The sequence below is a fragment of the Tamandua tetradactyla genome, chromosome 21, assembly GCF_023851605.1.
Source record: "Tamandua tetradactyla isolate mTamTet1 chromosome 21, mTamTet1.pri, whole genome shotgun sequence".
In the NCBI taxonomy this organism is placed as follows: Eukaryota; Metazoa; Chordata; class Mammalia; order Pilosa; family Myrmecophagidae; genus Tamandua; species Tamandua tetradactyla.
Genome location: NC_135347.1, coordinates 16,663,474 through 16,677,679, shown reverse-complemented (window position 1 = coordinate 16,677,679; position 14,206 = coordinate 16,663,474). Strand labels below are relative to the sequence as shown.

The window sequence follows — 14,206 nt, the reverse complement described above, 5'->3', positions numbered from 1 at the left end:
CCTGTATTAGTATTAGATGGGATGCTAGAAAGCATCTAAATCAAATCTCATTTTTACACATAAGGAATCGTAAGAGCCAGAACCTATAACTTCCAGTTAAGACCCTATTTATAAAGCAATGATCAGATCTGTTTGTATGTTCTCCTTCCTGTGCATGTAGACAAAGAACACAGCTATACTAGTCAAGTGTACAGGGAGAAGGCATCTATCTGATGATTTGCTCAATAGACATTTACGGAGGATCTATTATACCCTACGCCTGAGAATAAAAAGCTTGCAATCTCTTACAGGAGATGCAATGTAAACAGAAAATTGTATCATGATATAATGAGTGGTATAAAGCGGTATGAACCTAAAGCTAATAATTCAGATGGTGAGAGGCTCAATTATCTCCCTCAATCCATTCCAATAAAGAAATGTTGTGGCCACATCTGAACACCCCTTCTCTCCTTTCACTCCATCTAGCTGTCTTTGTAGACACAGTTCAAAGTCCCACTACTACCAAGTCCCCTCATTCATTGGCCCATGGAATCTGTCTAGATCCCCACAATACCCTCTCTTTTTCATATCAAATTTCACTTGACGTTAACATTTCTTAAGACTATGAACTCCTTGAAGACAGAGACTGCTTTTGTCTCAAACATAGCATCTCTCAGGGAACATATTTGGTAATATCTATTGAATTTAAACAAAAACTTCAACAGCCTAATGCAACTTGGATAAGATTTGGGAACCAGCTGTGTAGGCTGGACAGAATTTTTAAAAACAAGCACAAACATCCATCCAACGGAGCAAGAGTGGGTGTTCTAGACCCAAATCTGGCCTACCACCTGTTTTGATATAGCCTGCCAGCTGAGAATGGCCCTCATTTTTATTTTAAACTTGGGGAAAAATAATCAAAAGAAGACTAATATTGTATGACATGTAAAAATTAAAAATTACATGAAATTCAAATTTCAGTGCCCATAAACAAAGAGTTACTGGAATACACCACATCCATTTGTTTATGTTTTGTCGCTGGCTGCTTTCGTACCACAACTTGTTCCTGGTAGAGCTGAGTAGGCACGGTGGAGCCCACATGATCTACAAACCCTGAAATATTCACTATCTGGCCCTTTGCAGAAACGTTGGCTGGCTCCCGCTCTAGACCACTTTGCCTCATTTACCAACAAACACGCTCAAATGAATTGCTCAGATAGGAGATTTTATTGAACTAGTAAATGGATCTAATCTTTAAAAGACAAGATAATCAACTCAGTCTAAGTACATTACCTGAGCAACATGAGGTACTTTTTATAACAGCTTCTTACGCTAATATTTTTAAAAAATCATCTGGCCTTTTCCAGATGATATTTCTGTGCTAAGACGCTGCTCCACAAAGCACAGTGCTCCCGCCAGTCAAAATAAATACCAAGAACCAGGGGAAAATGCTCAGTTCACAGGCCTTCTGGCAAGGGCACAGTAAATCCGTTTCCACCACACCCTAAAAACACACACATGAACACTGGTGCTCTGTCTCAAAGTGATGGCTAACGGACCCGAAAGGGTATAAAAAAAGATTTTTAAGGTGGCTATACAGAAGAGAAAACACTATCTTCCTAAGCCCAGATGTTATCATATGAAACAGCAGCCCCAGCACACAGCTTCCCGACTGCCTCCCCGTGGTGACCTTCCCAAAGCCCAAATTGGACCAAGTCATCCCCCAGCTAGAAAGCTCTCGGCAATCCCTCACTGTGCTCAGGGTCACACCGTGGCCTGCCCTCTCCAGCTAACATAAATCAATCCCTTTCCTCCACATGCTGTGTCACTGGCCCAGGGTCCACTCCCCCTTTCCCCTGGCCCTCTGCCCACCTCCTTCAACAGGCCAGTTCCCACTCTCCACTGGGTCTCAACTGAGAAGTTCATATTTTCCAGGAAGCCCTTCCCGGATCTCTAAATCTGGATTCAGCATCTGGCCTGTGGCCTCTCATAATACCAAGACCTGACCCTCACCCCCAGGACACCATGTTGTCTAGTTTGTAGAATGTAAGCTCCAAGGAGGACAGCTCCTGGCAGGCTGTTTGGGCCCAGGCATACTGACTGAATGGATGAATGAGAAGCAGGTACCATGGCTGTGTTCTCCTCTGGCTCCTTAGTGGGTGGGAGGTGGGTGAAGAGAAGCTGAGGCTATTTGTGAAAGATGTTTCTAAGTTCCTAGCTATTTAGGGAGTAGAAAGTCCCTGCCACAGAGCATCGGCACTGCTCTATTCTCCCCAGGCACACAGTTCTCCTGGAGACATCCTTGTATTTGTTCCAACCCAACCATGAGAAGACACTTATTAGACCAGTAAGTCAGCACAAGCCCACGAGGCCTCTGTATGAGACAAACTGGAATCAGGAGAAGCTAATATTTATTGAGAACAAAATACAATGTGCAGAATATGCTAGTGCCCTGGGGAGAGGAGAATAATTTCTTAGGGTCCCAAAGCTCAAATAGTGTTTCTGAGAAAGAAGATAATGCGATAATTCTGAAGTACGGGATGATGGAATGAGCTTGGACTCTAGGACTGGAAGTGTTTGAGTTTGCAAGATTTTATCGCCAGCTAGCCCACTCTCTGCTCATATAATCTGTGCAATCTAAGGGCTGGCTTCTTCCCCCACTGCCTTCAGGCTGCTTCCTGCTCACTGGGATAGCTAGAAATATTTAATGGAAGTCAAAGAGGCAACACAGACAAGAGAAAAAAGGGCATTTTAGCCAGATTTGGGTTATGTTCTGGTTTTGCTGTTTATTAGCTGGAAGACCCCTTACTTCTTTTGAGCCTCATTTTCCTGATGTAAAATGCAGATAACTATTCTTTCCCCAGAGTTGTGAGGCTGAAAGTAGATTAAAAATGCAAAAATTGGCAAAGAAACTAGCCCAGTAAGTGTTCAACGAATGCTGGCTGTGATTGGCAAGGTGATTAGAAAAGGAGGTGAGATCACAGACCATTGCACAATGTCACAGATCACTCTTTTAATAAGCCTATAATATGTGAAAATAGTTTAACTGTTACATAAAGTGAAATTGTCTTTGACACGTGAATTTGATTTCTTGGCACTAAACATGCCCCCTTCTTAGAAATCCAGGAACGCCCTGCAGTTCCTCTGCAAACCAGACAACTGAGTCAGCAGGGCGGTGTGGTGTCGTCAGCGGTGACGGGGCAGGAAACGGGAGTGTCCCCAGAGCCGCCTTTGGCCCTACCTTGCCAGACTTGTCTTTGCTGCCGCTGCTGGTGGAGCTGAGGGAACGCACCCGCTGCTCCTTCTGCTCCTCCACCTCAGACTTCAGGTGCTCGATGTGCACCAGGTAGGCCTGCTCCTGGGCCTCCCGAGTGCTCAGCTTCAGCTCCAGGGCCTTCTTCTCTTTTTCCAGTAGGTAGAGCTGGGCCTTCAGCTCAGCCATCTCCTCCTACAGAGCAGGGATCACAGAACATATGTGGCACCCCCCATCTGAGAGCAGGATTAGGGGCGGGAAAGTGGATGAATGACGGGGGCTGTTCTGTGGGAACGCCTGGGCCTGCAGTAGAACTGTCATTCTGAACCAAGGGATGAGATGAGAGGGATCAGACTGGACAGCTGTCGCCACACATCTCAAGGGCTGATGTGTGGGCAAGGGGCTGCCACTCTATGGACTAGAACTAAGATAAATGGGTAAAAGTTACAGGCCAGATTAATTTGGCTCAATATAAGGAACCCAACTAGACAACTTGAGCCCTTCCCCGAATATGGGCACAGTTGCCTCGTTGAAAAACAGCCCTCTTGCGGGTAGAGGCTGAGCTTCATGGTCACAGGTCAAAATGGAGAGCCACCCACACAGAAGAGGCTGGGTCTGACAAGGTCCCTCCCAATTTCCGTTTCATTGTCCACGGCACCAATCTACATAATTAATTTCCCCTTGTCTGCCCAGTAGCTGAGCCAGGCACCTACCGCAAAAGGATCCTTGGGCTCTGGCCTATGTCTGAGGGTCAACAGAAACTGAGTCCTTCACAGATGACTTCTTATCTGATAACTTTTAAAAACATCTTAGAAAACTGAAATGAGTAAGTCTGAAGCGGGAAAATGCTATTCTGGGACCGGGAGCCAGAAAACAAGAGATGACCACCTATAATTTGCAGCAACTACCATTGCTATAATGTTCCATATTTATGCCTCCCCACCTGAGGTAGGTATTAGGACTATCTCCACTTGCATATGGAAAATGGAAGCTTGGAGAGGTAAATCACGCCACCATGGCTACTCTGAGTAATGTGCGGAGCCAGCGCTTGAGCCCAGGCCATCTGGCTGTGAGCCAAGGCTCGGATAACCTCTATGCTACACTGCCTTCCCTCCTCTTCAAGGGAAGCCCTTGCATGACTCTGTCCCTCCTACCCTGCTGGAGGCTAAATCCACCACAAGGCCATGTGGTCAACCTCTCCAGCCAGCCTGTGGCCCCTACTTAAAGAGATTCTTCATAAATCTGGGCACTCCCTTGGGAAAGACTCATCAAGGCCACTAATTCTGGCCATTCCTGAGGTGACCCTGGTCGGAGGTAATCAGCCCCAGGCCTGGTGTGCTCTCCTGAATAAGCCAGACCCACCTGCCAAAGGGGGACAGTACCTAGAGGGCATATCACCCCCTCAGTTGCTCAATCTCATGGCTGATGGGCCAAATATGGTGGAAACTGACTCAGTGAACACTCGAGAGAATAGGCCACCCCTTTGCTAAAGATTCGGTGTGAAAACAGGAATGAAAGTGTTCGTACACAGAAGCCTTCACAGCTTTTACCATCAGAAGCAAGATAAGGAAGGTTCCGGTGGTGCCTGCTCACTGAGCTGACGAGGATGGCCACTCCCAGAACAAACATACAAATGCAAGCTTGAAAGGAAGAGAGAGAAATCTATAGGTGCTGGAAGTAAAGAGGGAACCCAGCCAGTGTACAAAAGTGAGGCAGACAGTGCTGGCTAACACAGGCGTCACACCTGGACCCTTCGAGCTGGGATTTTAAACCCTGTGCCCAGGCAGGGCCCTGGCCTCCATGAGGCAAAAAGCCACAACTGAAACTCCCATCTGAGCTGGGAATATTGAAGTACCACTTAGAGTAAGAGACTGGAAAACTTCCTCTCTGAACAGACATGGCAAGGAAACTTGTCATCTCTCAGGCTGAGCACAAGGAAAGAAAGAAAAGTCTCTCATGAGGAATGAAAACCTCAAGCTTGTTTCATGCGAGGGTGTGAATCCTAGGCTAAGAGTGTGACAAAACTAGTTTTAAGACCCTGAAACCCACGGGTCCTCAACAGATCCAAATAGAAAGTACTCTGGGGATAGCTACAACAGAACCCATGGGGGCACTCACGAAAAACACAATTTTCCACCAAAGATGAGCTAGCAGGTTCTCTCTCTCCCTCTCTTAAACTCTCTCTCTCACACACATACCAGGAAGAAGAATGAGCATTTGCAATAAAAGTGAACATTAGCACAAGAGCCAGAAAGACAGAAAGTGAAAAACCAGAAAATATTTAAATTAAAGAGAAAAGAAATAAAAATCATATTGAAATGGTAGGACACTCAAAAAAAAAAAGAGAGAGAGAAGATTTGAAAAGGAACGCAGCAGACTATTCTAGAAATAAAAAAAAAATTTACTGGAGATCATGCACAAGAAATGAAGGGGGGAAAAACTAGAAAAAGATGAAATCCAGCTAATGTGTGTGACGATGGATTTGGTGTGGATGAACACATTTCTCAGCACACAGACAGGGACACAGGAAAAGAAGATGACTCTGAGGTTTATTCTCCAAAGAATTTATAAGAAGGGAGCCAAGAATAATAAGAATAAAAGTGCCAGTGACGGCTGCCACTGGATTGTACTCGGATGGGAGATATCTCCCTCCCAGCTTTTTATAATTTCTACTTTTAGAAAATTTCTAGGATGAGCACATATTTTAAGTGGCAAAGGGTCTATTAGAGCTTTTATCTGCCAAAATGTCTTTTCTGGACAAAACGACACTGCATTTATTATACAACATATTTGACTCAACATAACAAGGAAATCCTTAGTCTGTGGCCAAAACAAACATGGTGTTTGGAATAAATAATGAAAGAGCTGCCTGTGGCTCTTGCTATGGAGTCACAGGGGCTGCAAAGTAGCTTCAGAATGGGGACAAAGTCACTGTAATTATAGACCCAAGGCCCTGCTCATGGGCAATGAGAGGAGAAATCCACCAAAGTTGTGTGAGGATTCTCATGCAGAGAAGTCCGGGCCCAAGACGGGTGGGTGGGACTGAGACGAAAGCAAGCTCTGAAACAAGCATCTGTTACAACTTCCAAAAATCTTCCTAGGTTTCAGCTAGACTTGAGCTAGAGCAGCCATGGAGGGCAGAGATGTGCTGAGCAAATGACCTGAGTGTGTCGGGGGTAACTGCTGCTGTTAGCCCCCCCGCCCCCGAGACTAAGCACAGGGGGATCTGCTCTGCTGCATGGCTCATATTTATGTGCACTTTCCTGAGACAGTACTGGTTCTAACAGGGGAAAGCTACTGAGTCACAAGTATTAGCTCGGCACAGCCATGACACACTCTGGCTGCTCCACCTGCTTCCCTGACCGTGAACAGGTTTCCACCCCCAAGGGCCTCTCCTTCTTGGCTTGACTCCTGGGGGCCAGTGATATTGCACAGCCCAAGGCTGCACAAGTCAGGCCTCCATTCACAGGGAAGTCTTGGAAAGCCAGCTCCTTGGCTTGCCCACACCAAGGGGGCTTGGCAGAGTCCCAAGAGCACAGCCCAAGCACCTTTGGCATGCGTTTGCTGAAATGTGGCTGCAGGGTCACAGGACCATACTCTCTTGGCGGGCTGTCTTTTGAGGGAGCAGGGCAAGGCCTGCGGACTGGCGCCCCAGCCAGAGACACCCAAGTGTGTACTGCTGGAGGAATGGCAGCTAATCACCTCCCAGTGAGGGGTTCCAGCCTCCTAAGAAAACTCCCCCTTCTCTAGAAATGGAGCAAATAATGCAGCCATCCAGAGAGCAGTCCAAGACCTCATCAGGAAGCAGGGACACGCTAGCAAACCTTCCCTGGGAGGGCACTGAGGTCTGTGCAGACTGAGCCCTACACCAAAGGAACAGGGTATCGGGAAACCAGCGCACTTGGCCAGAACCTCAGCTTCTTCAACCAGGGCACCAGGAAGTATTTGTAAACATTCTTGAAGTGTGTGTGTGTGTGTGTGGGGGGGGGGGTGTCATTTCAGATGGACAGAGACTTGCCGTGTCCTGTAGCCGTGTGGGCTGTCATCTCTTGAGAAATGGATGTTTCAGAGCCAGGCTGTGACACCCCCTAGGCATCCTCTAGAGTCTGCCCCAAATGACTCCCAGACATATTGAGTCTGTCCCCATCTATAAAAGAGACTCTGGTTCTCCTCTGGGGGAGAAACGACTGAGCATGGAGGAGTTGACTTCTCATGGTCTGCTTGACCCCAGAGAGCCTTTTCCTGTCTCCCCCAGTGAGGGCCTGGCGGACAGGTAGTGGGCGTGGCGGGGCCCCAGCCTCAAATACCTTCATGGCCATGAGCTCCTGCATCAGCACCGCGTTTTCCAGGTCCAGCCTCTGACTGTCTCCCCGAGGCTTGACGTCATAGCTGAGGGGGTCGATGTGGATGCTTTCCAGCTCTAACATGGTCAGCTTGACGGCTGCCCTGTCATTCTTGAGCTGCTGAATATAATCCTTCAGCCTTTGCTCATCTTCTTTAGTGAACTCGGTATCACAGCTACTGGCTGTGGAGCTGGTTGTGCTGAGAAGAAAGAAAAAGACAGAAAAAACAAAGAAACAAACCCACACTTCTGGGTCATTATTAATAATAGATTTTTTTTCTTCACACTTCTCCATACCCCTTCCCCCAACATTTTTAGCTGGCAGCGGGGGGGAAAAAAAAACGCACTCTTCATGGCATGGAAAATTGATAGCACCTTTTAGGAAAGCAATGAGGTAAGTGAAGTTGCAGGGAAGGCTTCATTGACAACGTTACATTTGAGTAGACTTGAAGGAGATGAGAAAGGGAAGTCTGGGGATGTCTGAACGAAGAGTGACCCAGGCAGAGGACAAGACAAAAAGCAGCGAACTTGGCCAGCAGGAGTGATATGGTGGAAGCAGAGTCAGCTAGCGGGGAGAGGAGTAGGTTAGGTCACAGAGGGGTGCTGTATATGTGTCCGGGGGGCTAGGGTGGGGGTGGGGTGCCAGGGCATGTGGGGTTTAGAAGGGTTGCATCTGTTTCTCTCGAATTAGAATGGAAACCATTGGGTTTTTAATAGAAGAGTGCCATGATCGCTTCCATTTTATCCCCCTGCCTGGTGTGCTGAAGGGATACAGGCGGACCAGGGCAGCAGCTTGGGAACCTGTCAGGAAGCTACTGCAACAACCCAGGGGAGAGAAGGTAGAATAGTGGATCACGGTGAGAGCAAGGATAATGGTGAGAAGGATAGAAATGATGATTTTTAATCATGATTATGTTTTCTCAAACTTTATTTTGAAGAGGCTGAGACAGGGCGAAGGAAAACCCTCCAGTTCGGACACTTCAAGTGCTATTTCATAAACAGCCCAAGAAAAGCGTGTGGGAGTAAGTAGTCCGCCCAGCAGAGGGCGCTGCGGAGCCTGGGAGCGTGGCCGGAGGGGAGGGGCGGCTGAGGGCAGGGGTGGCCGAGGTCCGAGAGAGGAACAGTTTGTTCCTGCAACGTCCCCCTTTGCAGTGGGCCTGCTCATACACCACCAGCTAAGAAAGACCCAGGAGCTCCCTTTCTCAGATTGCAACACTGACGTGAAGGGACAGACAACTAATGCTCCACAGACCAACGAACAACCAAATCAAAGCAGACCCCAGCGGGGCCACTGTTTCCAAAGCATTACATGACTGTGGACACGCCGCGTGTTTGGACAGTGGGTAACTTTACGACCCTATGCTTTCCTTTCATTAAAACTTATTTTGAAAAATTTCAAACACACAAAAAACATGAAGAATAACCAACATCCCTGTATCTACCACCCAGATGCCATTTTTGTCCAATTTTCTTTGAACTCCTTTTTTAAAGAAATAAAATTTACATTACAAGCACACTTTATCTTCTCCCATTTTTAGAAGAAATTGCAAAATTCAAAGAGCACCAAAAGCTAGCTTCCTCTAATTATCCTGTAGGTACCAAGGTGATAATATTTTGGCAGATTTATTATTCATCAGGATTGGTCTACCCCACAGCTCTCAAAGTGTGGTCTCTGAGTTGTGCAGTATCAGTATCACCTGGGAACTTGTTAGAAATGCACATTGTCAGCTCCCATCACTTACCCAGACCTACAGACTCAGACACCCTAGGGGTGGGGCCCAGCAATCTGTGCTCCCAAGCACCGTCCAACCATCAGGTGATTCTCACGCATGCTCATGTTTGGAACTACTGGTCTACCCCTAAGGATAAATCCCCATTTGTTCAGTAGCCTATTAGGTAACTGGACCCGCTCAGAGCTTTTAGGTAGAGGCTGCTATCACCCTGTGTTGCTCCAGTGGACGCTGCTGAATGAGTAGGTCTCTGAGGTCAGGCAGATGTGGGTTAATATTCCTTTGCCCTGTTCTAGCTTTATGGACTAGAGTAAATTGCCTAATCTTCCTACGCTGTGGTTCCACATCTGTAAAGTGGGGTTACTGATAGTCCCGACCTTACCACGTTGTGAAAAGGATGCAATGGGTCCTGAAGCAGTCAGACCCTGAAGCCACAAGCACTTGCCCTGGGAGAGAAGGAAGAGGCAGCCACTTTCTGGACAGCTGTCCCAAGGGACCATCCAAAAGGAGACTCAGGGGTTGCCCCTGGGAATGTCAGCCATCTATCAGGGCATCCTCCAAGGGAAGAGAAAAGAACAAGTGCCTGGATGGACTAGAACTGTCTGGGGGAACATGTTCGCGGGTGGCCAGGGAGCCGCAGGCTCAAAGACGCTCGGACCTCAGTCCCTGGCTGGTGGGGAAGGCTTTTGTTTCACCCTCTTTGCTCTGGGTACACATTCGGAAAGGAAAAAAGAAAAAAAGAGAACAAAGACCTCAGTCCACACATCGTACCCTGCAGGAAGCTCACAGCAAAATGCTTTTACCCATGGAAAGTTTAATTTCTAAATAAGTGCCAGGGAACCTCAGCCCCTCCTGCTCCCCTCCCTCCCAGGACATCAGCGGGGAACGGTTCAGGTGAGGTTAATTACAATTCTGCTTTATGCCCTTAAGGTCCCACTGCTGAATATGATTATGGCAATGGTAAAAAGAGGGGAAGTCACTGGCCTTTTCTCCGGCTTGCAGACAAAGGCTGGAGGTCTCCTGAGGGCCTGCTGTCAGCTGCTGGGTGAGGGTTAAGTCATCCATTAACTCTCCCAGCTTGGAATGCTGGATGATCTCAGTTGTCAAGGAGGAATAAATCACTTTCTGTGTGGGGTTATATTATTTCTCCTTTTCAGGGTGGGGGGCTGTATGTGTCTGTGAGGGGGTTGTGGAGGGAGAGGCTGATGTAGGAAGCTCTCATCCCTCCGCACGCCCCCCCCCCCCCAAGAAGGGTGCAGCTGCACATTTTTGCTTTATGCTCTGGTTTTTCAGGGAGCTAGGCCAAGACACTTGGACTTTCCCTTTCCATGATGCTTACACGTGCTGGTTTTACTCTCATCCCTTAATTACCAGAGGAGCCTCCCAAGCTCTGCAGACATGGCCCATGGGCTCACCCCACTCTTTGTCTGCCCTGTCCGCTGTATGATGTTTTACACACACCATTCATTTAAAATATCATTTCTTCTGTCCCTCCCTACCATGTCCCATTGCCACCATCCTCGAGATAACTAATTCTGCCTTCTGCTCATTAGAAGAAAAAATTCATTTGTCTTCTGCTTCCACAATTGGTCTTGGCTGAAAGCTAGAAGCCATTTCATTTCTTTTCCCTCAAACATCAGAGCTTTTTCCTGACATTTTTATCGGCATCTAACCTGACTCCAGTTGAGATTGGATTTCCATCGAGGGGCAGCTCCTTCTTGGAAAGAAAGTGCTATGGGGGCTGGGCTTCTGTTTTGTGGAGCCCCTGACATTTACTTGGAGGAGGGAGTCAGTCTAAGTGACATCTGGCCACTTAAGCCACTCGTAAGTGGCCCTACTCCTCTAAGCAGAAGGCTGGACTTGTCAAATGCCTACATCTTTTACTGTTGTGCTGTGGTTTGCTGCCTCTTTTTTGACAATGAAAAGGCATTGTCACAAAGGACTAAAAAAAACCCCACAAAAACCAAAGTTTCTTAGATCTCTATTCTCTATAATGGTTATCAGAATTCTCCAGGAGAAGAAATTGAGGATAAATGAGGGTACATTCTCTAATAAAATACAGGTATGGGAAAATCCGCTGCCACATAACTAAAGTATTCAAAAACTGCCGGTTTTCAGGAAGCCTCTAAGAACTTAGCTGATAGTGGAAGTCAAAATAAGAAACTAAGACAATTAGGAAGCAGATATTCTATTTGCACAGCCATTTTTAGAAGTGTTATTAAAATGGTGTTTGGAAACCTGGCATCTCTAAAACAAATATTAATCCATTCCTGATTTGGGTTTTGATAGCATACCAAGAAAGATACCATCTACCTCCCACAGCTATATTGCTGCTAACAATTTCCCTGGCATTAGAACGTTTAACATTATAAATGATTTTCAAAATCACTGATAAGAGGTGCAAGTTGAAACATTAAAGGGCATTTTTGCCTACAGATTAGCCGAGTTGGGAAAACACATACACACAACCCAGTATTAGCAAGAGTGTGGAAGAAGAAGAGGGGAATAATTGGATCATGTTTGGACGGCAATTTGACATTTGAAACCTTGATTTTTGAGCAGGCACGTTCTTCTCCTTTGTACTGGGCCCAGAGACAATTGTACAAAAGTGACAGTCATGGGACAAAGGTGATGGCTACAAACATGCTATAACAAGGGAAAATGGATATAAATGTCCAACAAGAGGAAACTGGCTAAATATATTATGGTATCATCCTCCAACAGAAAATTCTGCAACCATTAAAAAGAGCAATACATGAAGAAAGATGTCTAAGAAGACAATATTAAGGGGAAAAAGCAAGACAGTCCATACAATAGGATCTTTATGAGGTTTAAAACTAGGTGTAGTCACATTTTTATAACCATCATGCTTTGGTCTGCCGAGCACAGGCCTTTCTTCTTCTGGGAACTATCCCTTTCGCTCTCCATCTCCTTGGCTCTTGTGGGAATTTTTGGTGGCCCCACCCTGCCATGGCCACAGTTGACTGGGATGGGCACCCAAGCCCAGTTGGGCAAGATGTCCCTTTCCCCAGGAGTCTCTTACTTAAGACCTGTGAAACCAGCCTGCCTCATGTGCAAGTGCTGGTTTTGAAGTGTGCTGGTTTCCTGGTACCTGGAGAAGACTGCCTGCAGGCAAAGAGTAGAACGAATGCCCTGTGCAGGGCCACCCAAATGGGATGTGGAACCTGGCCTGGTTTTGCTCAGATGTCTGGTTCTGCGCCTCCTCAGGCTTATTTTTAACCCTGTACCCTCTGCTTATGCAGCAACTGCTTGGGATATCCCGTATCCTCCCAATCAGCCTGCTATACAGCTCCTGTGTGGGAAATCCCCAAATCCATCCAAACAGCCCCCTGTTAGTGTAGCTATCTGAGCACAGTTCTGTTATTTGCAACGAAGGGTCTTAACTAATAAAAACATGCATGGTTATCTCTATGGAAATATATCCCAAATTGCTAGCAGTGTGCTTTCCAGTAAATGTCCCAGCATGGAGAACTTTCCCTTTGTGTACTATGCATTTTGTAATGCTTGGATTTTAATTGAATTTTCCAAATTCTTTTACCATCAGGAAATAAGGTCTTAGAAAAAGGGAGCATAAAATGCACTGCATGTTTCTACCTTGTTCTCATAGAACCTAAAAGATAAGTAACCAGGACATTTGAGTAAGTAGGCTGATCTCCATGCAGTCATAGAGATGAACATTTCTGAGTTGGACTTCAGAATCTACAAACACTTCTAAGCATTTATTCCAAGGACTCTGGACAGATTCTGCTGATACTGGGACAAGGAAAGCACCTCTCTGCTTCAGAGGTTAGCTAAAGATGATTATTACAGCAGCCAACTCTTATACCCCAGAACTGGCTGCTAGGGGTAGCACTGGCCTGTTGTAATAGCATGACTGTAAGTCCATCCTGTCTTACAAAGTACATGAATCCACCATCCCCAACTACTTCCTGTCCAGTGAAACTTTATCTTAATCAAAGCTGGCTTAGAGGGGGAGGGCTGGTCTTCCCTAGAGCTCCACTGCAGTCCACTCCAATTTGGGGATTATGCCCAGTGTGAATGACCAGCCAGGTGGTACCCCAGAAGCTCACCTCAAGCTGCAATTACTGATCTTGTTGCCACCTGATGTCACGACAAAAGGGACATGGCTCCAGTCAGCATGAGAGCAGACTTGCTGTAGCTTATTCTGCCTTGGCCACGTGTTCTTTTGAGGATTTAGATTGATTGTGCTCCCAAAGGCTGAGCTGAATTTGTGAAGCTTGAGGCAAAGGGTGGGCTTGACTAAGAATTTCTATTTCCACTTCTCAATAATTAGTCCAGCTGCCTCTTTGTTACCGAAGGAAGTACACAGTGATAAAACTATTCAGCTCAGCAACATTACCTAGTTACCCTGTCCACTGAAACAATTACACTCTCTGGTGAGGCTATGGCTATATTTTCAAACACAAAACAGCAACATCCCTGGGGTCTTGTCAACAGACTTATCTGAAGGCTGGGCTATAATTTGTATTCTCTTTTCTTGTAACTACCTCTCTGCTGCTCCTTTCCAAGACCATTAACCCTCCTGTCATTAGGAACGACCCTAGTGTGTGCTACCAGAAGGGCAGCTGGAGGCCTGACACTTAGCATTCCTTTGCTGAAACCTTGCAGCTGACCAGCACCCTGCTTAGAATTCTCTATGCCAAATGGTTAAAGCAGAGGAAAGAACATTTATTGAGCCACACAGAGCACTGACTCAGAAAGTTTCTTTTCTTTCCTTTTTTTTTTGTCTCCAGAAATTTGACATGGCAGAATGAGCTAGCATGGCAAGATTTATAAACAAAATTGTTGCAATTATTAAAATTATGAAAGAGGTCTGGCAGTTTGGGACTTCTTTTCTGAATTCAAATTGAACATAAAATC

The 14,206-nt window shown here is 46.4% G+C and overlaps 1 protein-coding gene across 6 annotated transcripts in view; it reads right to left on the bottom strand.

Moving 5' to 3' along the window:
- The window catches only part of MCC (MCC regulator of Wnt signaling pathway), a 614,110-nt gene that overhangs the window by 57,861 nt on the left and 542,043 nt on the right, over nucleotides 1–14,206 (bottom strand). For all 6 annotated transcript variants that reach the window (XM_077138931.1, XM_077138932.1, XM_077138933.1 and 3 more), the window contains 2 exons: nucleotides 7,540–7,774; nucleotides 3,221–3,427 (listed from right to left, as the gene is read on the bottom strand). In XM_077138931.1, coding sequence (XP_076995046.1) covers nucleotides 3,221–3,427; nucleotides 7,540–7,774 — 442 coding nt within the window. The remainder of the gene's footprint in view (nucleotides 1–3,220; nucleotides 3,428–7,539; nucleotides 7,775–14,206) is intronic.